The sequence below is a fragment of the Panicum hallii genome, chromosome 6 (assembly GCF_002211085.1).
Source record: "Panicum hallii strain FIL2 chromosome 6, PHallii_v3.1, whole genome shotgun sequence".
NCBI classification, from domain to species: Eukaryota; Viridiplantae; Streptophyta; class Magnoliopsida; order Poales; family Poaceae; genus Panicum; species Panicum hallii.
Window position 1 is genome coordinate 5,982,037 of NC_038047.1, and position 26,690 is coordinate 6,008,726.

At 41.8% G+C, this 26,690-nt stretch overlaps 2 protein-coding genes across 9 annotated transcripts; both read left to right on the forward strand.

Annotated features, from left to right (window-relative positions):
- Positions 1-4,433: 4,433 nt before the first annotated feature.
- Positions 4,434-5,893, forward strand: LOC112898071 (BTB/POZ and MATH domain-containing protein 2-like). The gene is made up of 2 exons (XM_025966475.1): positions 4,434-5,274; positions 5,682-5,893. Exons 1-2 carry the CDS (start codon positions 4,434-4,436, stop codon positions 5,891-5,893), a joined length of 1,053 nt encoding a protein of 350 aa, XP_025822260.1.
- Positions 5,894-7,133: 1,240 nt separating this feature from the next.
- LOC112897463 (putative receptor-like protein kinase At4g00960) lies at positions 7,134-25,599 on the forward strand. 8 transcript variants are annotated; one of them, XM_025965759.1, is made up of 17 exons: positions 7,134-7,264; positions 7,325-7,570; positions 9,182-9,353; positions 9,458-9,710; positions 10,094-10,316; positions 10,407-10,527; positions 10,970-11,170; positions 19,318-19,370; positions 21,587-21,743; positions 21,851-22,098; positions 22,253-22,475; positions 22,576-22,654; positions 22,993-23,334; positions 23,417-23,663; positions 23,823-24,045; positions 24,184-24,301; positions 25,111-25,599. In XM_025965759.1, the coding sequence occupies exons 3-10, from the start codon at positions 9,201-9,203 to the stop codon at positions 21,902-21,904; spliced, it is 1,215 nt and encodes a 404-aa protein (XP_025821544.1). In that variant the 5' UTR covers positions 7,134-7,264; positions 7,325-7,570; positions 9,182-9,200; the 3' UTR covers positions 21,905-22,098; positions 22,253-22,475; positions 22,576-22,654; positions 22,993-23,334; positions 23,417-23,663; positions 23,823-24,045; positions 24,184-24,301; positions 25,111-25,599. The 8 variants fall into 8 exon arrangements, with proteins under 8 accessions (XP_025821544.1, XP_025821545.1, XP_025821543.1 ...); XM_025965760.1 differs by lacking the exon at positions 7,325-7,570 and having other exon boundaries at positions 7,139-7,264; XM_025965758.1 differs by lacking the exon at positions 7,134-7,264 and having other exon boundaries at positions 7,282-7,570.
- Positions 25,600-26,690: the final 1,091 nt, after the last annotated feature.

Here is a 26,690-nt window from a genome sequence, read left to right on the forward strand (position 1 = left end):
CCCACTCTGCAGTGTTGCAGCAACAGTTGCTCTTGCTACTCAATCACTCTGATAGGTGCACCTTGCAGATTTTTCAGGTGACACCAAGTGCTCTCTGTTTCTATCCAGCCAGTGTTCAGCTGAAGTTTCTGTTGACAGCCACATGGTTCTCGGCTTAAATTTTCAAGGTATTTCCAAGGATCTGTCATGGTATCCTGATCAGAGGGATACTACTATTAAGCAAGGAGAGGGAGAGTTCGGAGTTCAGAGTTCAGACTATTGGCCGCCGGCCCTGATCCGTATTTCCGCCGCACCCTTTCTTGTGCCGTCGCATCGGTGGAGTTGAAATTGGAAAGATTTGGTGCCAACTCTGCTGCGACACAGGGCGGCGGGACAATATTAGGCTCCATCGCTTGGCCTTCCTCGTGCCAAAACCCTCTGACCCCCTGGCCCCACCGCCAGACCAACCTCTCTTGAGCCATTGGTTTCGTTCCGACTTCCAAGCCTATATTCCCCAGTCTCGCCGTCGCCGCCGCAACCTCTAGTCCTCTAGGGTGCAAATAGCAAATGGCTGATCCTTAAGGATGCATGCGGGTCCATTTGTAGACGCCTGCAGGGCCACCCGCATCACCTGCAAGCACTAATTAATCGTTCTGTAGGAGCCCGTCAACGTATGTGAGGAACCTGCGATCTCCTGTCGGGTTTTTGCGGTATAAATCAAGCAGGCGTGCAGACGCCTGCCGAGATCTGCGAGTCGAATAGCTGCTGCATATCTACATCTCATTCGTCTAATAAGCTTGAACGACAAAACTTTACAAGGGATTAAACTGGCAAGGCAAAAGCCTATATTATCCAAAATACTGCTGCAAACTGTGCTTTAGGGAGAAGAAATTTGTTTATTCATAAATAAAAGCAGCATGGACTCCCTCCTGCAAGTACAATAACATTTATCATGAGGTTCAAACATTCAAATATGGAATATAATCACTGCTTGTTATTTAATTTCATATACCATCACAGATATGAATCCAGAAATAATGATATACCATTATAGATATGAATCCAGAAATAATGGTTAGTGTTGTAACTCTCCTATGGGTTTGGTCGGGAGATCAACAGAGATATTAGCCTATATTATTCAAAATACTGCTGCAAACTATGCTAAGTGTTTCTGAAAGTGAAGGAAAGGCCAAGACAAAGACAGAGCAATGGAAACTTTCAGACAGGGATGTTATAAAGATAAATTCGTGTGCTTTCAATGCACAAACACATAATGGTGGGCGGGGTTTCTCTAAGAGACAACCAACAATATATAGGTCACATAATGATCATCACCCAATACAGTCAATCTGATAGCAGGGCAATCACCGTACATAAGTAGGACAGAGACAGACCTTGAATTTCTAGTGATCATGCAGCTCCAGCTTCTTCAATAATATCACTCAAGCTGTCAATCCTTATGATGTCCAAGTAAGATGCACCCGCAAAAAAGAAAAGTTAGTATGTATTTTTATGATTCAAGTAAATAAACCAATGCTAAAAAAATGAAAAATAGTAACATATTACCTGCTTCTCTAAGCCACTCTTGGAAACAAATCAAAGCTTTGACAATGTTGCCTGATAGCCTAGTCCTATGGTCAGTGACGATTCGGCGATTCGGCCACTCGTACTGGATGCAGACCCAGCTGCAACAGTAGATGCTGTAACAGCCAATACATCACGGGCCATACAAGCTAGAATGGGATATTTTGGTGCATGCATCTTCCACCGGTGTAAAATATCAAAGCTATCATCGTCACACGGGAATAAATCATCACGATAGTATCTATCAAGTTCTCCCATGACTTGATTACTCCGATAACTCATGTGTTGACTCCAGTCGGACCACGAGTGAAATTTTTCTGATTTTGCAATTTCACCTCCTTGAGCAGAACAATTAAAGGACTCTCCCATTTCAGATGAGTATCCATTGTACAAACTTCTTATAGCTTTATCTACTTTATCAATGCGAACACTAGATGTGTCTCCAAAAGCCTTGTTTAAGCAAAACTCAACAAATCCAAACTTGAATCGAGGATCAAGTATAACTGGTATGCAATTTGATAAGTATGAGATTTTCCAATATTTCTCAAACTTTGTCTTCATTTCTGTCACCATAGATGCAATAATTGGGTTTTGACTTGATGATTCCTTGTCCAGTACTTCTTTCACACTCCACAATTCATGAAAATAAAGATTAGAGGTGGGGTATTTTGAACCAGAAATAACATTGGTCGCTTTCTTGAATATCTTTAACAAATTGCAGACCACTTTAGCTCTTTGCCATTCTTCAAGTGACGAGGAGTATATGTAGTTGGGGTCCTGCCTTCCTAACTCATAAAAAGCTTCTCTAAATGGCAAAGCTGACTCCAACATATCACAAGTAGAGTTCCAACGTGTCGGGACATCTAGTGTAGGACGACTCCAACAATCTATGCCTATCTCTACTATTATCTCCTCAAATTTCTCCTTTCTAGATGTGGAACCCTTAATGTACTTCACGCTCTCTCTTATATCATTGATTACTCCATCAATCACTTCCAAACCATCTTTTACAATAAGATTAAGGACATGAGCTGCACAATGGACATGAAATAGATCTCCATTGCAATGCAGCATAGATTTTGCTAACAAATTTTCTTGCAACAAATCCATCATCGATTTATTAGCACCCGCATTATCGAGTGTAATGCTAAAAAGTTTGCCCTCAATATTGTAATACCGGACCCATCATGTGGTGTTTTGACCACAGAAAATTTAATGATTCTGTTCTAAACTTTCCAATCTTCATTAATGTAATGACATGTGATTACCATATATCCAGTATTTTGATTAGAGGTCCATAAATCAGCTGTTAATGAGAATCTATGGTTCCAACTTCCAAACAAATCTTTTAGTGATGACCTATGATTCTGAAAAGCCTCCATGCAGTTCTCTTTTATGGTTGTGCTAGAAACTGACTCGGCAAGTGGGTTCAGACTGAGCGAGTAACTACAGAAGCCTTCATATTCCACAAATGAGAATGGCAGTTCATGTTGCACTAACAAGTTCACAACGAGTGATTTTATGATCAAATTTCCAATTTGCTAGGGCAACTGCCTCTGTTGAAAATGCTGATGACTGCAATCTCTCGACCATATTATGCACTCTAAGTCTTGGTTCACACAAACGCAAATGCCTACGGATGTGACTATTTCCTGAATTTCGTGCAGCAGAAAATACCTCACTGCAGTGCTTGTAGCGGGCTTGAATAAGTTTCCTACCATGATAGATAGGGTCCATATCACTCCAAATTTCTGATTTTAGCCTCCGTAGTTTACTTTGTACAGAAGAGGAACCTGTAGCATTGGTGTCAAAGAAATATTGGTTCTCATTAAATAGATAAAAATACTAAAGGGCCTCTATATAGTAATATTGAAAAAATGAGCACATAAATAGTAATTACCAGGTAGTGGAGAAGGGGATGGGGACCTCTCTACAAGTAGTGGTGGGTATGGTTTAGAACTTCTCGGACTATGTGCTATCACCACAGGGGGCACAACCAATCTCAACTGTGGATTCCTCACCAGGGGAGATCTTCTCACCAGGGGAGACCTATCAACACTTAGCATCTTCTCCGCCATTGGAGGCTTGAACCACTTTGTTGATGGCTGCTTCTTTTTACTTGTTTCTATGGGTCTCTTTAGTGGAGAGCTTCTGGGAGATTCTTGTTGATTTCCAGCAGCAAAAGATTTCGCCCGCTTTGCTGTTGGTTGCCTCTTTTTACATGTTTTTTTGGGGCCTCTTCAGTGGAGAGCTTGTGGAAGTTTCTTGTTGATATATGGTGGGCTGCCTGAGGAGCCCCCAACATCTTCTAGTTGAGATGGTGAGGGCATCATTCCTATCGTCGACGAGCAGGAGGGTGGCAGTGGCTAGGAGAGGCCCGGCGTCGTCGAAGATGGCTTCTTGGATGCGCTGACCGGAGAGGAGGAGGAGGCAGGTTGCGACGGCGGCAGCGCTCCCGCAGATCCCCTCGACTCCTCGAGCTCCCCTGGACGGAGGCGCTCGCGCGGGCCTTGCAGGTATCCTGCAGGTGGTTGCGGGCTGCCTGCTTTAGCCCAGCAGGCTTTGCAGGCCGATCCCACTTGAGCCCGTTTTCAAAACGCAGTCACCTGCAGAGACCTGCTCACACATTTTCGCAGGGCGGGCCTAGCAGGGTGGCAGGCACACCTACGCCTGCCTGCATCCTTTAGAAAGAACTATCCTTAGGTACATATCCAACATCTAATTTTTTTAGTTTAAAATTTTATACTATCTTTTTAAAATAAAATATTTGAACTAAAGAAAATCGGAGGTGCAACCAACCTTAATAAATTTACACCCCTGGTTCCCCGATTCCTTGGTGAACTCGGCCTTCCATTCTTGAGTTGCGCACGATGGCTCCGCCGTCGACGAGGACGTCGATGTGCACCGGGGAGGCGTCCCGGGGCACGCACCTGTTCCACGTCGCGGGGTACAGCCTCCACGAGCGCCTGGGCGCCAGGGAGTCCGTCCACTCCGCGCCCTTCTCCATCGGCGGCTACGACTGGGCCGTCCGCTTCTTCCCCGACGGCGGCGAGGGCGGCGCGCTGGCGCTGCTACTCGAGCTCCTCACCAAGGACGCCGCGGCCAGGGCGTCCTGCGCCTTCAGGTTCCTCAACCCGGCCACCGGCGCGGCGTCCGCCAGGTGGCCGGTGGGCCTGCTGAGCTACAGGCCGGGGGTCGTGAACAAGCGCGCCCAGGTCAGCACCTTCAGGTGGAACGTGCGGATGTATGCCCACGACGATCGCCTCACCGTCGAGTGCGCGGTCACCGTCGTCCAAGAACCCAAGGTGTCCCTGACCAGCTGGGCGATGTCCCGGTACGAAGAAACGCCATCGGACCTGTCAGGGCACCTTGGGAGGATGTTGGGGGAGAAGGAGGGATCTGATGTGACCTTCAATGTCCAAGGGGAGGCTGTCACTGCCCACAAGATCGTGCTCGCCATGCGCTCACCGGTGTTCAAGGCGCGATTCTACGGACCGGAGAGGGAGAAGAAGATGGGGTGCGTCGCTGTCGAGGATGTGCGGCCTGCTGTCTTCAGGGCTCTGCTTCGTTTCATCTACACGGACTCGTTGCCTGACATGGATGATCTTGGTGATGATGATGGGAAAGAGATGTTCAGGCATTTGCTTGTGGCTGCAGATCAGTATGAAGTGACGAGGCTCGAGTTGATGTGTGAGGACAGCCTCTGCAAGAGCTTTAGGCTATCTCCAGCGGATGCCTGTAAAGGGTCCTGTACCCTATATATAGAGGAAGATTCCGTTCTCTATTGCTTCAGCAGCGTTCTTTAAATGGTACTCTAAAATAGAGAACGCTACAGGTTTCCTCTATATATAGAGATTCTCTCTCCTCTTCTCTATTTTTTCTTTACGTTTCAAACACTGAATAAATAAAAATAAAATATGTCCATAGCGTTTGAGGTATGATAAATACGTACGTACAAAAATTTGGAACAAAATACGTTTCTAATATAGGGTTTAATGTATAGAGAACGAGATTTAGAGAACGTTGTTGGAGAGAAATGAGATATAGAGGAGAGAATCTTGTAGAGAATTCTGTAAATGAAAGATGTAGAGGATGAGATTTGGAGGATATCGCTGGAGACAGCCTTAGCACGGATTCTGTCGCCTCTACCCTGGCATTTGCAGAGGAGCAGAATCTGTGCAGCCTTAAAGATGCTTGCATCGAGTTCATTGCCCTTTCGAACAAGATGGATGATGTGGTGGCAAGCAAAGGGTACGCGCACCTCAAAAGTTCGTGCCCTTCAGTTTTACTAGATGTATTGGAGAAGTCAAGCAAATTGCACAGGGTGTAAAGCTATCTGCCCAGACTGAAACTACAATCAGTTTTGCATATGAACATTCTCATGACAAGTTTGATATTCGAAAGGTTTACTGTATTTAATGTTGGTAACTTGGTATGTTTTCCTTCTCTAGCCTCTAGCCTGAATAACTGTATGTTCTGTGTTTGAAATTTTTGCATATGAACACAATGATTTCAATAGCTGTGAAGGCAAAAAAAAACTGTATTTTCTGTGTTTGAAATTTTTGCAGTTAATTTGGGTTCTTATTTGTCACTGACATTCCCAATTTAATAGGCATACCTCTAGCCTGAATAATTAACATGGGGTTGATCATTGTGCTCTAGTGTTATATTTCCGTCAACCCCAGTATGGACATTAATTCTAAATTTGGTGAAATTTTCATAAATTTCATTACAAATTTGAAGTTCGCCTGCTGCTAAAGAGAGGACTCGCTGTTAAAGATATTTACGTAAAGTGAAGGTGTGTTAAATGCTAGACTTAACCATTAAAATTAGGGAGCTCTTTATACATTGCCAATGCCAAGCACAATGACGGCACTCTGCCTTCTCAACTCATCAGGGCAATAGTGTTGCTAGTCTGAATTACAATAGGATAAAATCTTCTGGACTAAAACGGGATCAAGCTATTAGATTATATGCTCTGTTTTCTTTCTTCTAATCTTTAAAAAATCCCATATAAAAGCAAGTGGGTACTCATTTATCTCAAACATATACATAGGAGCATTTGACCACTCCACTCTTGCAATCCTACCTTGCTCTGTCCACAAGAGCAGAGCAGAGTGCCAACATTGTACTCGGGATTGTAACCAGCATGTAAATCTGCATCCAACTGGTGGATGAAAAATTGTTCTACAATTCAAGAAGTAAAAAAAAATGATCCCTCTAAATTTCTCCATATACTCACCGGCCTGCTCCAGTGCTTTCTCACCGCATCACCACCCATTTCATTGGAATATGCCCTGACATCGATGCAAGCATCTGAAGTGTCTCTAGTAGCAAATTTTTATTCTATTTTTTTAAATTCTGAATCTAGCTATATTTATTAGTCGTATTCGGCATGGATTCTTTAGATTTATCTATAGTTCATCACAGAAAATCACAAATTCCGGTGTTGCGTATTGTTCTCGTCACTTGCGAAAAGCTTTTGGAGGAGTTGTCTCGGAGCTGCGCCACAGCTTATAAGAAGCTGCATAGCCTCGTTTGGTAGATGCCATACAACCCGTTCCCTGGACTTGACGCAGCTGCCGGAGCCGACGACGACCAAGCGCGGGGGTCGTTGATGTCGTTGTTGATATGCTCATGCGGAGGAGGAAGGGGTCACACATATTGATAACCATTGACAACCGTCCGACCTGGTTGGCTGGTACGTGGTCTCATCTTTCCACGCGTGAAGCTGCAGTCAAGTCAGTTTGTTTCTGTCCAGGTATTTTTTTTTCTCACCCTGGAGCTGGGATGGGCTGACGAGGAAGAGGGAACACGTATCTGCATCTGAGCAGGAGTGAGTGAGTTGGCCTTGCGCCTCGTTCAGACGATAGGTTTCATGGATGTTATGCTCATTCATACGCACCTATAGAGAGAGGTAGGGCCCGTTTCTTCTTGCCCCCGGCCCGTCTTCTACTAAGTTGAGCTGTGAGCAAGCTATGAGCTGCTATCCCTTCAGGATTTCCAGGTTAGTGATTTCTAAACAAGAATTCTATAATAGTTCCGGAGCTATCAATTGTTCTACTGCTTCTGCATGTTCCTGTGCTTTAGAATCCCTTCTTGACACTGTTTTCCTCACCTGCCCCTTCATTGACACTTCGGGATCTACAACATAACTCTTGTTTTGTTCACTGACGAAGTACTTTCCTGTTTTCCGTATGTACAAAAAATATGCACGTAAGCAGGTTTTTAGACCACAAACACTGTTTTTCATCGGCCATATGGAAAATTTCAAATTGAATTCGCCAGAGTGTTTCATAGTACTGCGATTCATAGATTTTATTACGGTTTTCGTATTCAAAGTAGTGGGCAAAGTTCTGTAATCAGAATCATAGTATTGCGATTAATAGATTTTATTACGGTTTTGTTACGGCCATATGTATGATGTCTAGAGCATCATACATTTTCGGACTGAGAAAGTACTTTGACATACCCTGGCCCGGCAATATGTACAACAACAAATGCCCAAGTTGGGGGGTATGAGTCTACCATGTATGTGGCAATCCCCTATTGCTCATGGAACTCGATCTATTGGGGCTTCTGGGAATTTTCTAATTGCAAGACTTTTGCAGTCTCTCGTGTCATGTGAGCAGTGTAATATTTCTACCAAGCCCTCTCTTTGCAACATAATCAGATTGCAGTGCCCATTGTGCAACACTCTGCTTCAGGCTCTAACCAAAACACCCATTCAGACTTTAGCTTAAGAACTTTGTGTCCGGGTCCTGATATGGGAGCTCAGAATGAGACACTAAACGATTCTTAAGATCGGGCATACCAGCAATGGCTGCGTCCAAACTCAAGGCTCGGGGATAGATGAGGATCTTCCTGCCCCTGACCTGTCTTTCTACTAGGTTGTGCTTCAAGCAAGCTACGATGTATCCCTTGAGGTTCTCCAGGTTACTGATGTCTAAGCCACCATTGAGGAAAATTTATGGATCTATTAATGATTCTGCTGTTTCCCACACGATTGCCCCTTGATAGAATACAAGTTTTTGTTTTCTGCATGGATAAAATTTTTAAATCCACAGAATCACCAGTTTCTCATTCATCTAAAATTCTCAATTGATGCTACGCCGTGTTTGGTCCCCAATAAATGCTTCTCTGAATACGGCCGGCATGAGTTTGTTGCCTCCTGATTGCTTCCAGGGTTCTCGCCTGCATCTTGCAGTTGTTTTACAGGAAATTGTGAAATCCCTTCTAGGTTTCCTCGGTTACCAAGCTGTTTTTCAATTAGTAAGAAAACATCCAAATGGGTCCAAAAACAAAACTTCTCAGCAGCGAAAAATGTTCACACGCAAAGCCCTTCAGTTATTACCAAAATAAGGTCACATTACCAAGTTAGTGCAGATTTCGAAACTCCATCTGTGAAACTTCCTTGAGTTATTCAACAATTAATATGCACAACACTTTAGACTAGATACATCAAAGGGATCCTATTATAAGTCCGACTTCAATTAATTTGGAAACAGTATAATTTACAGTTATTTGACTGAGAAGGTCTTATATTTTCCAATCGAGACAATATATTTTACTTTCACGGAAAGAAATAAATTGTTACCCATATGGTCATGTTCAACAGGATTTAGTGACTTACAAACATGGGTGATGAAACAAATGAAGCTGAAGACCTGGAGCGCATATTTACTGATTCAAGTGCAGAGCCCATCAAGATATCATATGCAGCTATTAGATATATAACTAAGAATTTCGCGGTAAAGATAGGTGATGGTGGGTTTGGTGTGGTTTGCCTGGTAAGGTTCTTTCTTGACAATCACCTCACAAATAGTTAATTTTCATACAATTTCCTGAGTTGAGGACAATGTTCATCTAAGTGCTAAAAGGGCGTGTTAAACAGGGTGGACTTCAAAATGGGATGGTTGCTGTGAAGAAGCTCCATTCGAAGGATCTTTCTTATAAGCAATTTTTGGATGAAGTTATCTGTCTAAAGAAGGTAAACCACCGAAATATTGTAAGATTTCTAGGATATTGTGCAGATACACAAGGTGAAATCATGGAAGCAGAAGGAAAATATAGGATAGTTGAGGTGCAGAAAAGGTTGCTCTGCTTTGAGTACGTACCTAATGGAAACCTTCACCATTACATTAAAGGTATGAAGTTTGCAACTTAACTCCTCCCCAGTTGTATTAAAAGTAAGAACCTCACAATGGTTTCAGCTATCCATGCACCTGATGTAGTTAAATTTTAAGGTTTATGCACAATATTAATTTCTTAGAATATTTGAACTTGTCCCTGCATTATCTAATGTACCTATAATTTTGATCTTGAACTATGGCGCTCCGACATGCATAATATTACTAGCATTCCTTCAACTGCAACTAAAACATTATAGAACAGAAATTAACTAAATTCACCTGTAGTGTTTAGCATATCCAAACATTACGACTACTAAAAGTTTCCATCATTATAAACAATTTTTTTTCCGAATATCCATGAATGAATGCACTAATCTTTTGAGTGTTCACTTCTACAGAGAAGACTCATGGATATGAATGGAATGTGCGTTATAAAATAATTCAGGGAATTTGCCAGGGTTTGCACTATATTCATCAACAACGCATATATCATTTGGATCTCAAACCTGCTAATGTGCTATTGGGTGCCAACATGGAGCCAAAAATCACAGATTTTGGTGTGTCAAGGTGCATCAGTGAAGAGCAGCGCACCATGGTCACTGAAAACTTTTTTGGAACACTGTAAGTTCAATATCTTTTCTGCCTTCTTGAAGTAAAAGAAGTGGAATTAATTAGTTTCATGCGCAAGTCAAACCAGATTATTGCCTGCAGGGGATATATTGCACCAGAATTCATTGATAAGGGACAAATATCATTCAAGAATGATATCTTCAGTTTGGGTGTTATCATGATAAATTTATTATCAGGGCATGATGGGTGTATTCCTGAAAAGGTAAGGATAATTTACCAATCCTTATTCGTGTTCCTTTTTTACAACAAATTTTACTAGTTCAAAACGGGTTTATGTAGGAAATATCATGTGTGCAAGACACCTTGTTGGAACATCTCATTTCATTCAAAAGAAATTCAAACATACAGTAGGAAAGCTTTCAATATAATCCAGATACGTATGGGTGGAGTAGGATTTGATGGAAGATGGAGCATTGGTATTCAAAAAGAAAAGTAGAGAACAAGGACCACAAGAGGGATTGTTTTAAGGATCATATGTTTAAGAGTCTTGAAATCATGCCAAGCAGCAGTTTAAAGAATTGTATCTTTGTAGAGTCTTCTCAATAAGCACGTTTTCTTTTAAGGCATTATAAGTATATTGACTATTGCTTTATGTTTCCTACTAACATATGCATGCTCTCATCATATGTCGTTCAACTTTGCAGTGGCATGAGAGTATAGATGCAAGCTGCCCACAAATGAAGAGGTGCATTGAAATAGCACAACGTTGTGTCGACACAGACCCACATATGAGGCCTACTGCGGGTGAGATAATTCTTTATCTGAAGGAAAAAGAAATAATGATTCAAAAGGATCCTCCAACTATTGATGAACCGAGAAATGACCCACGATCTTCACTACACCAGGTAGGTGCGATCGATCGTTGAAGCCAAACATCTAACCATGTCAGCTTTAGATGTTTGGCTTTTAATTATGAGAATGATTGGAATAAATGAGAGCTGTTCAGAATGGTAAAATCAATGGCTGAGATATAAGAAGTACCGTGAGGTACCTAGTAAAAGATATCAAATCTGTAAAGTTAGTACCAAAATATGTGGAGCCGGTACGAACATTAATTTATCTTTTTAATTGAAATATCAGATCAACTGTCAGCAATGATCAACAAAGAGTAGTACAGGCATGGTACCTTACAACCACCGTAACAAGCCTCTTTAATTATAGCTTTGTAATAGTGTGTACTGCTTGGTTCAAAAAGATTTCATATGAGTGCATGATATTCTAAAGCATTGGCTCTAAGTACATCACCCCCCCCCCCCCCCCCCCCCCCCGCGCCCCAGGCACAGTCACAGAGGTGCAACAGAGACAACAACAACCAAAATACCACTTGGCCCAAATGCTCTTGCGCCGCTGCCCCCGCTACGGAAGCTACTCCTTTGCTCTCTAACTTTGGGCCACTGGCACACTCGTTTTTTTTCCTATCATAATATTGATGGTCAAAACAGGACCTCTAGGAGTAGATCAAGTAGGTTCTTACATTATTAGTAAGATAAACAACAATGTTTAGGCCTAGGTTACATCAATAGAGAGAGGTAGAGAGAGAGAGCAGGATGAATAACCATCGGGCTTGGAGGTGGAGTCCGCCATGGAGTCGGTGTCGGTGTCGGGGAGGCGGTGCTAACGTCGTGTAGTGGATGCAGAACTAATATCGATGGTTGAGGATGCCGGGGCTGAGAGTGCAGAGGTGGTGTCGAAGAAGTCGTCGATGATGGAGGCGCGGTGCAAAAGGTGGCGGCGCTTCCAATCGCTCACAGTGCTTCCTAGATCGGATTAGGTTTTTTCGGTGGGTCTGTGGGGCACAGCGAATCTTGGCGTGTGTACCCCTACGGTCCCCACCTTCTCTATATAGTGCTGCACGATAGGGGCCCACCAACCACATCTCAGTTGGGCACCCCCGATCAGGGCGTGATCAAGGACTCCGACTCGGTCGTTGGACCAAGTCGGACGAGATCAATCCTAACATTCTCCCCCTTGATCTTATCTTACTTACTTACTTCTTACATTCTTAACTCAACCCATTTTATTACAGATAAGTGTATAGAGCATGTCTCGTCATAACAGTTAATATCGTCATAACAGTTAATACCATTATATTAACAGCCACAATATACCTTTCTATTTTGAAATAGCTTCTCAATTAGGCTCTTACTGTCCAGGGATCATAGGCTTTCCGGTAAACCCATGCCGGATTAGCGTTCTCTGAATACATTAGGTGGTAAGACTTTTGTGAGCGGATCCGCAAGTATTTCCTTTATTCTTAGTATGATCCTGGATTTTCTCTTTCACAATATAAAACTTTATGTCATGTGTTTGGCACCACTTGTGAGCATAAAACACTGCTGGCTCATTATCCCAGTACATGTGGTCTTTGAATGTTGTTTACCACTTTCAACCCAGGTACAAATTTCTTTAACCATTTTACCTGCCCCGTGGCCTCATAACATGCCACAAACTTAGCATACATCGTCGATGATGCAGTGGCCGTTTGCTTGGAGCTTTTTCATGATATTGCTTCTCTTGCTAGAGTGAATACATAACTTGACGTAGATTTTCTGCCATCTACGTCTCCCGCAAAATCTGAATTTGAATACCTTTCTATCTCTAGGGAATCAAATCTTCTGTACCTAAGCATGAGGCCTTTTGTACCTTGCACATAGCGTAGAGCTTTCTTTTACCATTCTCCAGTGTTCTATTCCTAGATTATCCTAATATCTGCCAAATATCCCGGAAACAAATGCTAAGTTGGGGCGTGTACATACTTGAGCATATTGTAAGCTTCCGACAGCTGAAGCGTATGGAACCATGTTCATTTGATCGATCTCGTACTGGTTCTTGGGATGTTGGAATTTTCCAAAACTATCGCCCTTGACTATAGAAGTAGGTGTTGGCTTACTCGCATGCATACTGTATTTCTTTAGAATCTTTTCTAAGTATGCCTTCTGCGATAATCCTAATACCCCTTTCTTCTATCTTGGAGAATTTCTATTCCTAATACGAATGAAGCTTCACCGAGATCTTTCATATCAAAATTTGAGGACAAGAACTTTTTCATCTCCAATAGCAGATTAACATCACTACTAGCGAGAAAGATGTCGTCCACATATAGGATTAGGAAAATGAATTTTCCATTCTTAAACTTTGCAAAAATGCAATTGTCCTCCTCATTCTCTTCAAACCCAAACTTTCTTATTATTTCGTCGAACTTCAAATACTACTGTCTAGAGGCTTGTTTCAATCCATAAATAGATTTCTTCAGGCGGCATCCCATGCGGTTTTTTCCTTCCACGACAGAACCTTTGGGTTGTGCCATGTAAATATTTTCATACAAATCCCCTTTAAGGAATGTCGTCTTTACATCTATCTGATGTAACTCTAAGTCATAGTATGCCACCAATGTCATTATGATTCTAAAAGAATCCTTGCATGAGACCGAAGAAAATATCTCATTATTATCTATTCCTTCTCTTTGCGTGAAACCTTTCGCCATGAGTCGCACTTTATATCTTTCTACATTTCCTCTAGAATCACATTTTGTTTTGTAGACCCATTTACAACATACTGTCTTGCCTCTTTTAGGAATTTCTTCTAGGTCCCAAACTTTATTGGTACTTATTGATTTCATCTCATCTTGCATGGCTTCAAGCCAATTCGATGAGTGAGCGCTTCTCATGGCTTCTTCAAATGTGGTGGGATCACCTTTCATTTGAATTTATTTGCTAACATAGACTTCGTAGTCTCTAAAGATAGCTGGTTTTCTAGTTCTTTGAGACCTCCTGGGGCCTTCATTAATTGGCACCTCTTCTACCTGGGGCTATTGTAGCTCTCCCCCATGTGTGACAACGGGTTCTATAGGATCCTGAACGTCAAGTTCCTCATTTTCATTCATTCTTGCTATAGGAGAACTAGCAACAGGTGTTGTCATGGAAGTGTCATGTATTGTCGGTGAGCAGCAACAGGTATCGAGAAGAATGGTTCCTAAATCATTAGAGTAGGTGCATGCACCCGCTTCTCCTCAAGACTAATTTCTCGTGCTACCATGCTCCCCCTGACCATCTCATCCTCCAAGAAGACAGTGTGTCTCGTTTCTACAAAATTTGTATGTCTGTTAGGATAATAGAAGCATAACCTTTTGACTTATCCAGATAGCTAATAAAATGGCAACTGACTGTCTTGGGATCTAGCTTCCCAATATTTGGGTTAAATACTTTTGCCTCCATCCATAAATTTATCGGTAAAGTGAAGTAGCTTATCATACTTCTCACCATCTCCAGTAAGGTATGGTTGCATCTTTCAGCTACTCCATTTCTGTTGAGGCCCGCCCGGTGTAGAGTACTAAGCGACTATACCATTTTCCTATAAGAACCTTGCAAAGGGTCCAGGAACTTGACCATATGGGGTATGTCGACCGTAGTGCTCCCCCCCTGGTCGGATCTTACTATATTAATCTTTAACTTGTGCTAATTTTCCACTTCAACTTTGAATATCTTAAATTTATCCAACGCTTCTGACTGTTCTTTAATTGGATAAATATAACCATAACGCGAATAATCATTTGTGAACGTTACGAATGAATCATAACCGTCCACAATCCTTATGGGGAATGGACCACAAATGTCTACGTATTAGTTCCAAAATCCCTGCACTTCATTTGGCTCCTTTCTTAATTTGTTTAACATAATTTCTCTTACTACAACTGATGCAATATTCTGTATTTGAGAAATCTAGAGGATGCAGAATTTCCTCTTTGATTAATCGTTCAATTCTCCCCCTCGAAATATGGCTTAAACGACAATGCCATAATTTCACTGATGTTTCGTTATCGCATCGTTTGTGCTTGATTTGCACATTCATAGTCGAGGAAGACTCATTCTTTTCTTCATTGCATACAGCATTCACATTCACATGCATAGATAACATATAAAGCTTGTCTTGTCGGAAGGCAAGACCAACACACTTATCATTAAACTTAATCAAACATTGTTCTTTACCAAAATGGCAATCAAATCCATCATCTGCTAAGCATAAGAATGAAATCAAATTCCTACTCAAAGCGGTACACATAGCACATTGTTCAAATGAAGAATAAAGTTATTATTCAATTCTAATAGGAGTTCTCCTATCGCTTCAACTTCTGCCTCGATGCCGTTGGCAACTCTAAGCCTTCTTTCTCCTCTTTGCAGGGTCCTCCTCGTATGGAATCCCTATAAGGAATTGGCAACATGAATAGTTGCACCTGAATCAATCCACCAAGTAGATTTTGCATCTTAAATAAATACAAGGACTTATCTACGAATATAATAATGTCCGCACCTTTTCCATTCAGATGCTTCATGAACTCTGGACAGTCCTTCTGGTAGTGTCCAATCCTCTTGCAACATCTGCATTGGTCTTTGCCCACTACCTCTTCATTGCCCTATCTTGGATGGTGAACATTTTGTGGGGTCTTTCCATGTGACTTAGAAGAAGAGCCTCTTTCCCACTGAGGCTTCCCTTGTGGTTTATCATTCATATCAAGGTAGCTCCTCTTCTTGCTTTGCTTCACATAGTTGATCGAATCACCATGTGAGCTCTTAAGTGTCTCTTCTTCTTGCACACACATGGCAATGAGCTTCTCAATATCCCATTTCTCTGGGTGTAAGTTGTAATTAATTTCAAAAGAATCATACTCTTTGGGCAAAGATGCAAAAATCAAGTGAACTAGAAACTCAGTTTAGAGCTCCAAGTTCATAGGCTTGAGCTTGGATGCCATGTTGCTCATCCTCAGTATGTGCTCTCTTATCCCTCCACCTTTGTATTTCTCAGTGACTAGCCTCTTAATAAGAGTACTTGCATAAGTCTTTGAAGAGCCAGTAAATTGACTCTCCACCTTCCTGAGATACTCAATGGCAGTGGTACTTTCTGGGATTGCTCCCCTTATGGCCTCCACAATGGAGCTCTTAATCACCATCAGGCACTTGCGGTTCGACTGATCCCATTTTGCCTTGTCAAGGTCATACTTTATGATGATTGGTGCATGCTCACGTGTCCGAACGGTCCACGCTGCATTGGTCTCATTTTCTCCCCTCACCAAGTCCATAGGTTTTGTGTGATAGGGTGAGGTTAGTGGTAGATAAATCTCGGATAGCGCAAGTGCCATCTCAAGCTTCTCTCTCCATGAGCCATAGTTCCCTCCATTGAGGGGCTCGATGGACGAGATAAATGATATTAGGTTGCAGCCTGAAAACAACAAATTCAAAAGGATTGAAGACATTTAATAATAACACTTGCATGCTTTAATTTAACGTTGGTCAAAACTAAAACATACAACATTTACTGCTACATTAATTCTACATCACCGTTGGGCAGAAATAGAACTAATACATGAAAAGACTCATAAATAAATTTACAATATTGCTATCATCAACTTTGGTCAGAAAAATTGATACATTCCCCGGCAAGGGCAGGTACAAGACGACTAGAGCATTATCGGACAAGAAGGGCAGGTGGAAATAAAAATAAAGGGCAATTCCAATAAAGAAAATAGCTTAGAATGGTGATCGAGATCACCTATCTCAGAACACTTATCCGCTACGAAGAGAACCTATGGATTCGACTTGTTATGCAAGATCGAGTATCTAACTACAGTTCTCGGAATAGCTCAACCTATTAGACAGTTGGTCCAGGCCCATGTATTTCATTCACCGAATGTCGTGGCTAATACCCATTTAAGGTCAAACTTATAAACGCTGGCTTCAATACTTAATCCAGCTTTGATGTATACTTCGATACTTCCCAAGTTGTTTCCGATACGAGTTGGTTAAAGCTCATCCGACCCCCGAGACAATGGTAAAACTAGTGCGAGGTACTAATTGCTTGCCACTAGTACAGTCTCAACGACTATCAGTAAGAGACTTGGGAACATCAAGAAAAGTATGCTTCAAAGTAACAAGTTTGCTCCTTGAGACCAAAAAGATTTACAAGGAGGAATGTAGTTTATGGAAGCGGTATCGTAGTTTAGCAAGGGGAAAGCCAGTCAACGGGGCTAGTTACCTTAGACCAGCAGAATATAGAGTAGCGGATTAGGTGCCCAGCTCACCAACCGATCCTCCCGAAGCCAGGGATGTGGTTTACGCCTATTCCCCACATTATTGGAGAAGGTTTAGAAAATGAAAGGGGTTCGGAAGGTGAGTTAAAGAGGATACTTGGATCATCTACCTCGATAGATCGAGGGATTGGCAGGTGGAAATAAAAATAAAGGGCAATTAACAATATCATAATTAACTTAAGATATGACTACTCTTCCAATTAAATTTTCCCGTTGGTTCGAATTCAATTAGAAGATTAACATAAAAAGTATGGCAACAGAAACGCAATAAAACTACATTTTCAGAAGTATTTTTACATACTTATCTACTCTCTAAAAAATTATCACGTTGGTGCAAATTAATTAGAGATTAAAGCCGAATATAAAACATCAAGGAAAATGCTTCTTAAAAGAATAAAACTAAGCTATTTTCTACTAAGCATTCAGCCCAGCTATGCGCGCATGGTCCAACAACTCGGCCCACTCGCTCAGCTCGGCCCACTTCGCCCTCGTGGGCCTGCTCGGCTCGGTTGCCCAGTAGCCGCTCGGCATGCTTGCGCACGTGCCATGCACCCGCGTCTTGGGCCGCAACCTGGGCCTGGGCTGGGAAAGCACTGCCCAGCCTGTGCTTATAGTCGGCCCGTTGGCCGCCGGGCGCTCCTGGCCGCCAATCTTGATCGGATGGCCTTCCAGCCTTCTCGCCGGAACAAAACCTCAACGGCCGGCTCTCCCCTTCCAAATCCTAGGCCATTCTTTCCTTTCTTCCCCTTCTCTCAGCTTCCTACCGAGCGACGGCCGCCCGAGGCATACCAGAGGAGATGGCGGCGCCGGCACTGGCCCCTCGCTGGCGCGTGCGCTCGCCCGTGCATGAGCGCGCCGCCGTCGAGCGGCCTTGTGGCGGTGCCTTGGGCTCGCGCGCGTGGTGTAGTTGATTTCCTCGAGCCAGCGGCTCGGAAGCCTTCTTCCTACGCAACGGCGGTAGTGCGCCTGAAACCCGGTGGCTCCGGTAGCCTTCTCGCGCGGTGGTGGCCGGTGGCGGTGGGCGCAGGAAGGTCCCGCGACCCTAGGGTTAGGGTTAGGGTTAGGGTTTTTCTTTTGCTTCTTCGATTTGATATCGAATTTCTTTCTTTTTTCTTCTTCGTTTCTTCTACACTGACTAGATCTACACGCTAGTGTAGGCTCTGATACCATTAATGGTCAAAATAGGACCTTCTAGGAGTAGATCAAGTGGGTTCTTATATTATCAGTGAGATAAACAACAAGGTTTAGGCCTAAGTTACATCAATAGAGAGAGGTAGAGAGAAAGAGGGGAGGATGAATAACCATCGGGCTTAGAGGTGGAGTCCTCCATGGAGTAGGTGTCAGTGTCGGGGAGGCGGCATCAACATGGTGTAGTGGATGCAGAACCGATATAGACGGTCGAGGACGCTGGGGCTGAGAGTGTAGAGGTGGTGTCGGAGAAGTCGTCGACGATGGAGGCGCAGTGCAGAAAGTGGCGGCACTTCCCATCGCTCACAGCTCCCTAGATCGGATTAGGGTTTTTCGATGGGTCTGTGGGGCACGGCGAACCTTGACGCGCGTGCCATTGCGGCCCCCACCTTCTCTATATAGTGCTACGTGATGGGGGCCCACCAACCACATCTCGATTGGGTGCCTCCGATCAGAGCGCGATCAAGTTCTCCAACTCAGTCCTTGGACCGAGATGGACGAGATCAATTCTAACAAATATAACACTCTTTGTTCTATTCCACGACCCACTATAGGTCATACCCAGTAGTACATCCAAAATTATTATAATGGATAACAGCTAATCTGATCACTCTTTACTGCTAGTAGAAATCACATAATATGTTTACTCGGCTATCTCTTTCTTGTGTTTTAAACTTAACATGAAAATATTCACTAGGATTATATTTGCATTCTGAGTTGCAGGTTGTACAGAGATTCAGAGCACTGCCTATAGAGACTCTTCGGGAACATTTGAGGTACGCACAGATGGGAGTTATTATCACTGCTAAAAAAGTGCAGGGGCGGGTAAAAACGTATTTTTAGGGGTGGGTGCGGTACCCGCCTCTACTTCTCGCAGCTAAAAATACGATTTTTAGGGACGGATAACGCGCCCGCCCTCTACAAATATTTTCGGAAAATAAAAAAATCAAAAGAAAATAAAAAATAGCAAAATAAAAAAGAAAAAAATATTATTGCGAACCAGCCACAAGCACCGGTACTATCGAGTTACAATTTTTGATGAAATATAGACACTTGTATCACCCGTGGTTCGAACCACATATCTCAAGCATCACGCGTATCTTTCTCTCCACCATACTACACAGTCACTTATGACTCTATAGGGTATGTTATTTTTTTATATTAACTCTGAAAGTGATTTGTAGGGGCGGGTGACGCCATCACCCGTCCCTATAAATCGTTTCTAGGGGGTGACTCCATCACCCGCACCTAAAAATATTTTTCAATTTTATTCTAGAAATTCATTTAAATCTTTACATATAGCAAAATAAATAAAAATATAAAACTTATACACTATGGTTATTGTGAACTATAGATAAAAAATTATGCTAAGTATATTTCAGTGTATATAAAGGTTAAGATCGTTGAAACTTGAGTTGTATGAGATACTATATAGTCATAGCCATATGTAGGTTCATAATAATTTTTTAGATAATTAAATATTCTTAAATGAAAAGTTATCAACTATAAAATTTTAGATATAATCATTTCTACAATTTTGATAGACTTCGTCTGAAATCATACGAAAAAGTTATGAATTTTTTTACGTGGAACCATTTTTAGGGGCAGATCTATCACCTGCCTCTGAAAATATATTTTTAGGGACGGGTGATGTTATCACCCATTCCTATAAATACCATCATTTCGAGGGGTGGGAGCGGGCATCATCTGCTCCTAGAAATGCTATCTATTTTTAGGGGCGGGTGATGCCCTGACCCGCCTCTAAAAATGATGCCCATTTGCAGGGGCGGGTGGTGGCGTAACCCGTCTCTAAAAATATTTTTACAGGGGTGGGTCGAATGCTACAGTACCCTGCTCCATTTGTAGGACCGGGTTACCTTTTGACCCGGCCCTAGAGAAAAACGGGGCGTTGCTGCAAATCGTTTTTTAGTAGTGTATTATTTTTCATTTGAGGGAACTACCTGATCTCTGAATGATGTGAAAATTAAAGGTATTCATGAAAATACAATTGCAAAAGAGTTTGTTTTGGGAAGTACACCATCGTAAAAATGAGACTTGGAATTGAAAGTAGAAGCAGAATGGATAGTTGAAAATTCCGACTAAGTAAATGGCCTCATTTAACCATGCATTTTCGTTCCTTGATAATATGGCCTCATTTAACTAAGGCATTAGAGATTGCGCTAGGTTAGAAACCAATGTTATGGAACGATGGTTTTGCAGTATTTTTGGGATGACAATTGTTAGTTAAATTCCCCCCGAGCGGACTGGGCCTGTTACCCATCCAGACGTCACGGCTCTTTGCTGTATCACACTCTATCTCCTGGACCTTCCTTTATTCTGTTTCCATAAATCAAGGAGGCTGGGATGCACCGATTGATATCTATATTGTAAACTTGTGCAATCAGTAGAATACAATCCAATTTTGCCTGATTTCCTTCTCTATCATTATTCAATTGAGGTTAATGACGAAGATTAAGTTTGCATCCCAAAAGGCATCTCTATTCCATTCTAGGTCCTTTGCTGGTTATGCAAAGACAGAGAGAAAACAATGGTGCAATTAAAAAGAGATGGACTTTGTCATCTCTATTTAATCTCTGGCAAAGTAACCTAATTAATGCTAATAACCCCTTTCCAAGTGCTTTTTCACCACAATGAGAAATTGCAATTATTGCTGCACGGGTGTTCATACCCAGCATTGGACTGACCACCTGAGTGCATTAGTTTTTGCAGACACTGGCTCTAATGTATGTCTATCAATAGCTTATATTACACTGGAGTTTTTGCAGAAAATTTTTGAGTGTACATTTGTACACCTTGTCCCATGTAAGACCGCTCCTGACATATACCGACTAATGCGCCTCTATCAACATCTATAAATATTAGTGCTAAAACCATTAGAGCACGGTTTCTGTCTCTTCTTACTAATCAGAAGCAAAGCTAGTTTACCAATGGTTTAATTTCGAAATATACTTTACGTACATTGTTTGCTCAGAGTGGATACTTTATATGTGGAACTTCATATCCCGAAGTGCTTACTTGAGGGAAGCAAGATGCCGGGTAGAGTACCATTTCAACTTTTACAGTTCATAACAGAAAACTTTTCTCATAAGCGACAAATTGGTCGGACTGGATTTGCATACTTATACAGGGTAATGTTCTTTTTTTTTTCCTTTGCACAGTTACGTTCCTTCAAGTTTCTTTCACAGCAGCAAAGCTGAACTTGATGTGCTAACAAGTACCAATTGAATTTAAATAGGGCATCTTACGACAGCGGAGCATTGTTGTGAAGAGGCTATCCATGACCATTTGATGATCATTTTTTTAGTAATGAAGTTAAAGCCATGATGTTTCTTCAGCACAAAAATATAGTACAGTTTCTAGGCTATTGTAGCCATACCGAAGAAGAGGCGATGAAATATGGTGGACTCATCATGGCTGACAGACGGGAAAGACTGCTCTGTTTCGAATATTTAAGCAATGGGAGCCTTGATCGATATGTTTCGGGTATGGTAACATAAATTTAGTGTTACCTACATAAGCGTAGAACTAGAACTCCATTTCCTTGTGAGAAGCTATTTTCTTTTATTTTCATCATTTAACTAATGATGAAAACTAACAACTGTCACAACCCAAAACAAAACATTTCTGTTGCCCCCAGATGCATCTTGTGGACTTGGATGGAGAGAGCGGTATCAAATAATCAAGGGAATCTGTGAGGGCTTACACTATCTTCACGGAAACTATATTGTTAGCATGGATCTCAAACCTACGAGTATACTGCTGGATGATAATATGGTACCAAAAATTTCTGATTTGTGTCTGTCAGATTTCTTTGCCGAAGGCCAAAACCAGACTGTTATAGAAAAGAAAATCGCAACACAGTAAGCTGAGGCTGGCCTCTTCACGGCTCTTCATTTTCTTTGGTTAGATAAGAATTACCTTGCGTTTCTTTGGCACAGAATATGTGACTTTTTTATGCAGGAACATATATTGTCTTGGGGTCATAATCACCGAGATACTTACAGGACAGAAGGAATACTACTTTGCTAATGATGAGAAGGTAAGAATAATCCTGCCTAATTCTGTTTCTTTAAGATAGAATTAACGCAGGACAAAAGGCATCACAGTGTTTATATAGAGCTAATTGCACTAGAAATAGAAGGAATAAAAAAAATAAAGAAGCAAGCAACAGCTCCAAAAGACAAAGAGAATGCAGCTTATCTGAAGCGTGAGGGCGCAATTTAGCAAGGCATTATTAGCATCCCAATAGAAATTATTGGCTCACCTTCATGTTGTCACGCCCTGATGGATGAATTGGCGTGCATGGTTTGCACACTAGCGTCGATATGTGTCTTGTATATACTCTCCTCTTAAATCCTTAGTGTTGCTGTTTCATAGCTACTTGAAAGCTGGAAGGAGAGATTATTGCATACGTCCTCGGCAGACCTGATCTTATTGGAACAAGTAAGAGTATGCGCTGAGATAAGGAGAGCTTGCAGAGCTGATGACCCCGACAAAAGGCCAGATACGGGACGTATAATCGAGATGTTGCCTGAAACAGAGACGGACGGAGCTGGAGCACAAGGAGATTTATTATATATGGAATTTAATGTCATGGAGTGCATCCTGAAGGGAACCAAGAAGCCGGGTATACTATCGCATCAACTTTTATTGTTCATCACTGGAAACTTTTCTCGTCAGCAGGAGATTGGTCGGAGTGAATTCGCAATCACGTACAGGGTAATGTTCTTTTTAAGTTTTCTGACAACCAAGCTGAACTTTATATTGGCCATCCTAACAAGTACCGAGTGGATTTAAACAGGGTATCCTGCTACACCCGAGCGTTGCTGTGAAGAGGCTATCTATGACCAAAGAATTTGATGATCGGCTTTTTAGTAATGAAATTAATACCTTGGTCTTGGTTCAGCACAAAAATATAGTACAGTTTCTTGGTTATACCCAAGAAGAGGCGATGGAGTATCAGGGAGAAGTCATCATGCCTGACACACGGGAAAGACTGCTCTGTTTCGAATATTTAAGCAAGGGAAGCCTTAAGGACTATGTTTCAGGTATATGCTGAGACAAATTTTGTGTTACCTACAAGATAAGCTGTTTTATTCCGTTTCGTCATTTGACTAATGAATGGTACAAGAAATCCTATCTAAAATCATAAGAAACCATTAAACCAATCACCTCGACACAAAATAAAACATTTCTGTTGCCTCCAGATGCATCTCGCGGTCTTGAATGGAGATCGAGGTATCAAATAATCAAGGGAATATGTGAGGGCATACACTATCTTCACGGAAATACTATTGTTCACGGAGAACTCAGACCTACCAATGTGCTGCTGGATGACAACATGGATCCGAAAATTGCTTGTTTCTGTCTATCAAGGTGCTTTGTCGAACACCAACGCAGCGCTGTTACGCCAAACAAAATCGAATCAATGTAAGCTAGCTTGTCCTCTTCAGAGCTTTTCTTTTCCTTTGCTTAGGTATGCATTGTGCTGCATTTCCTTCGAACACTAATGACTCTAGGTCTGTACCGTGATTAAAAAACGAATATGAATGATTTTTTTTTCTGCAGGGGATATATGGCACCGGATGCCTTTGCCGGATTTATCACATTCATGTCCGACATATATAGCCTTGGGATCATAATCGCAGAGATGCTGACAGGATGCAAGGACATACAAAAAGAGAATGTAAGAATAATATATTAGGAGTCTGCCAAGATAAATAGAGCCTCTTGCTGCAATAGCACATATGATCTAGTCTGGGGACAACATCTATAGTAGTGCAAAGTAAAATTGTTTCGGACGAAGTCAAATTATATTTATGTTTTCCGAGTTCCAAGTTAATAGTACAATCTCGTAGGATAACAAGGATAACAAGTCAGGTCATGATAGTTATTACATAGAGGTAGTAATTAAATAAAAACGTTAAGGGAAAAGAAACAGAGAAAGAACCAAAAGAGGCTTACAATAGCTCTAGGAAAGAAAAATTCAACAAGGGAAGCTTTATTAATCTTGGACAGTTACATTAACGTACTAGAATCATACTAAGATCCATCCCAGCCTCTGTATAGTTAGGATACAGAACATATGAAATTTATTAGAAACCAAAAGACGACATGACAAAATATGATGCCTCAGCAAATTACAACACATGACCTCATCTTCTGTTCTGTACACCACCGTTGCAACATATGCCCTGCAAGAAAGGCTTCCTAAATACAACGCCTCCAATAAGAAAACGACATGCACGCGCACTATCTTTGCCATGGCCCAACCAGTAAAGGCCAGATCATAGGTTGAGATGAACTCCTCGAACTCGACACAATGCTCCTACAACCAACTAATGTCTGACCTGGGATTTCTCCCCAATGGTATTTTATGTTATTAACTCGGCTGGTTTTGATGAAAGAATTAACGTGCATGGAGGCACACTAGCATCAATATATGATTTGCATATACAGAACTTCTCTGAAATCCCAAGTATTGCTATTTGATAGGTGCTTGAAAGCTGGAGGACCAGACTGGGTACATCATTGACAGACATACTCTTGGAACAAGTAAGAGTATGTACAGAGATAAGCATCGCTTGCATAAACCCTAACCAAGAAAGGAGGCCAGATATGCAGCATATAATCGAGATGCTTGATGAAACAGAATGTGAGGAACCAGCAGAGCAGTAGCCGTGCTGGACAAGAACAAGTGGCCGGCAGTTGATTATGCTTTGCATTTGAGTAGGATTACCTTTGTATCTCCTAGATTACTTGCTGTGCAAATCAGTATATGCTATGGTGTACATGTAATCCACAAATACATAGCGATGCAACTGACCGAGGCATTGCTGATTCTGGCCTTATTTCTCGTTTACATGGTATGGGAAAGTTACATTTTTTTTGGTCTCATTTTAGTCTGCTGACTGTTACAACTGAAAAATCTCAAATTCCGGTGTTGTATTTTGTTCTCTGGATTGCAATAAGCTTTTGGATAGTTATTTCCCTCAAACGTTTGGGAGCTGCGTGCATCTTGTCAGATTTTTGCATAGTGTCATTTGACCAGTCTTGCATTTTCAGTAGTCCTCTGTCCCCATGAACAGAGCGCCTATTACATTGACTTTGGGATTCTTACCAATTTACATGTTGAATTGAAGGATGATGAGCACTTTGATAGCAAGCTAATAAAAATGATCACGCACAGGTTCAGTTTTCAATCTTGAAGCTTGTGGAGGGTGATGTCTAACATTTTCGAGCAGCCTTGTCTCTAGAAAAAATAAAGAAGCATGCAACAGATCTAGAAGATAAAAATGCAGATATATAAGTTAATAGTTCTCCATGTTTTGATTGAAGAGTTAGCACCTTAATAGAAACTGTTGGCCCATCTTCGTTTCTGGGGATGTTGCGATTCTGTGCATGGTTTGCACGCTAGCATCGATATGTGGCTTGTTTATACTCCTCAAAAATCCTAGGTGTTTCTGTTTCGTAAGAGTGTGCGATGGAAAAACAGATTGGGAACATCATCACCAGGTGCAGGAATATTGGATCAAGTAAGAGGATGCGCTGAGATAAGCATGGCTTGCATGACGATGGCCCAGAAAAGATAGAACGTGTAAATAATCGAGATGCTTGTTGAAACAGAGATGCACGGAGCAGTAGCTGTGAAGGATCGGGACTACTGGCTGGTTGATTGCTATGCTTTGGTTTCAGTAGGATCAAAATTCTATCTCCCAGAATGCTTGTTGCGCAACCATGTAATTTTACATGATGTCAGAATGTCACATTTCTTTTAACTTCGCTTCCAATAACTGGAAAGGTCGAATTCCAGTATTGTAAATTGGTCTCTGAGTTGCAGAAAGTTTTGGAATCGTTAGTTATTTCTCTCTAACATTTTTAGATCTCTACAACAGCTTAGAAGATTTTGCATAGTGTCGTTTTATCAGTATGTTAGTGTTTCAAACCGCCGGCCAGTGAATTTGTGATTGCGCGTCTAGCTCGGATGGTGTGCAAAGTAGACACTAGAATGTATACTGGTTTGGGCAGAATTCGTGGCTGCTCATGTAACTTGCACTGGTTTGCTAAGTGTTCGA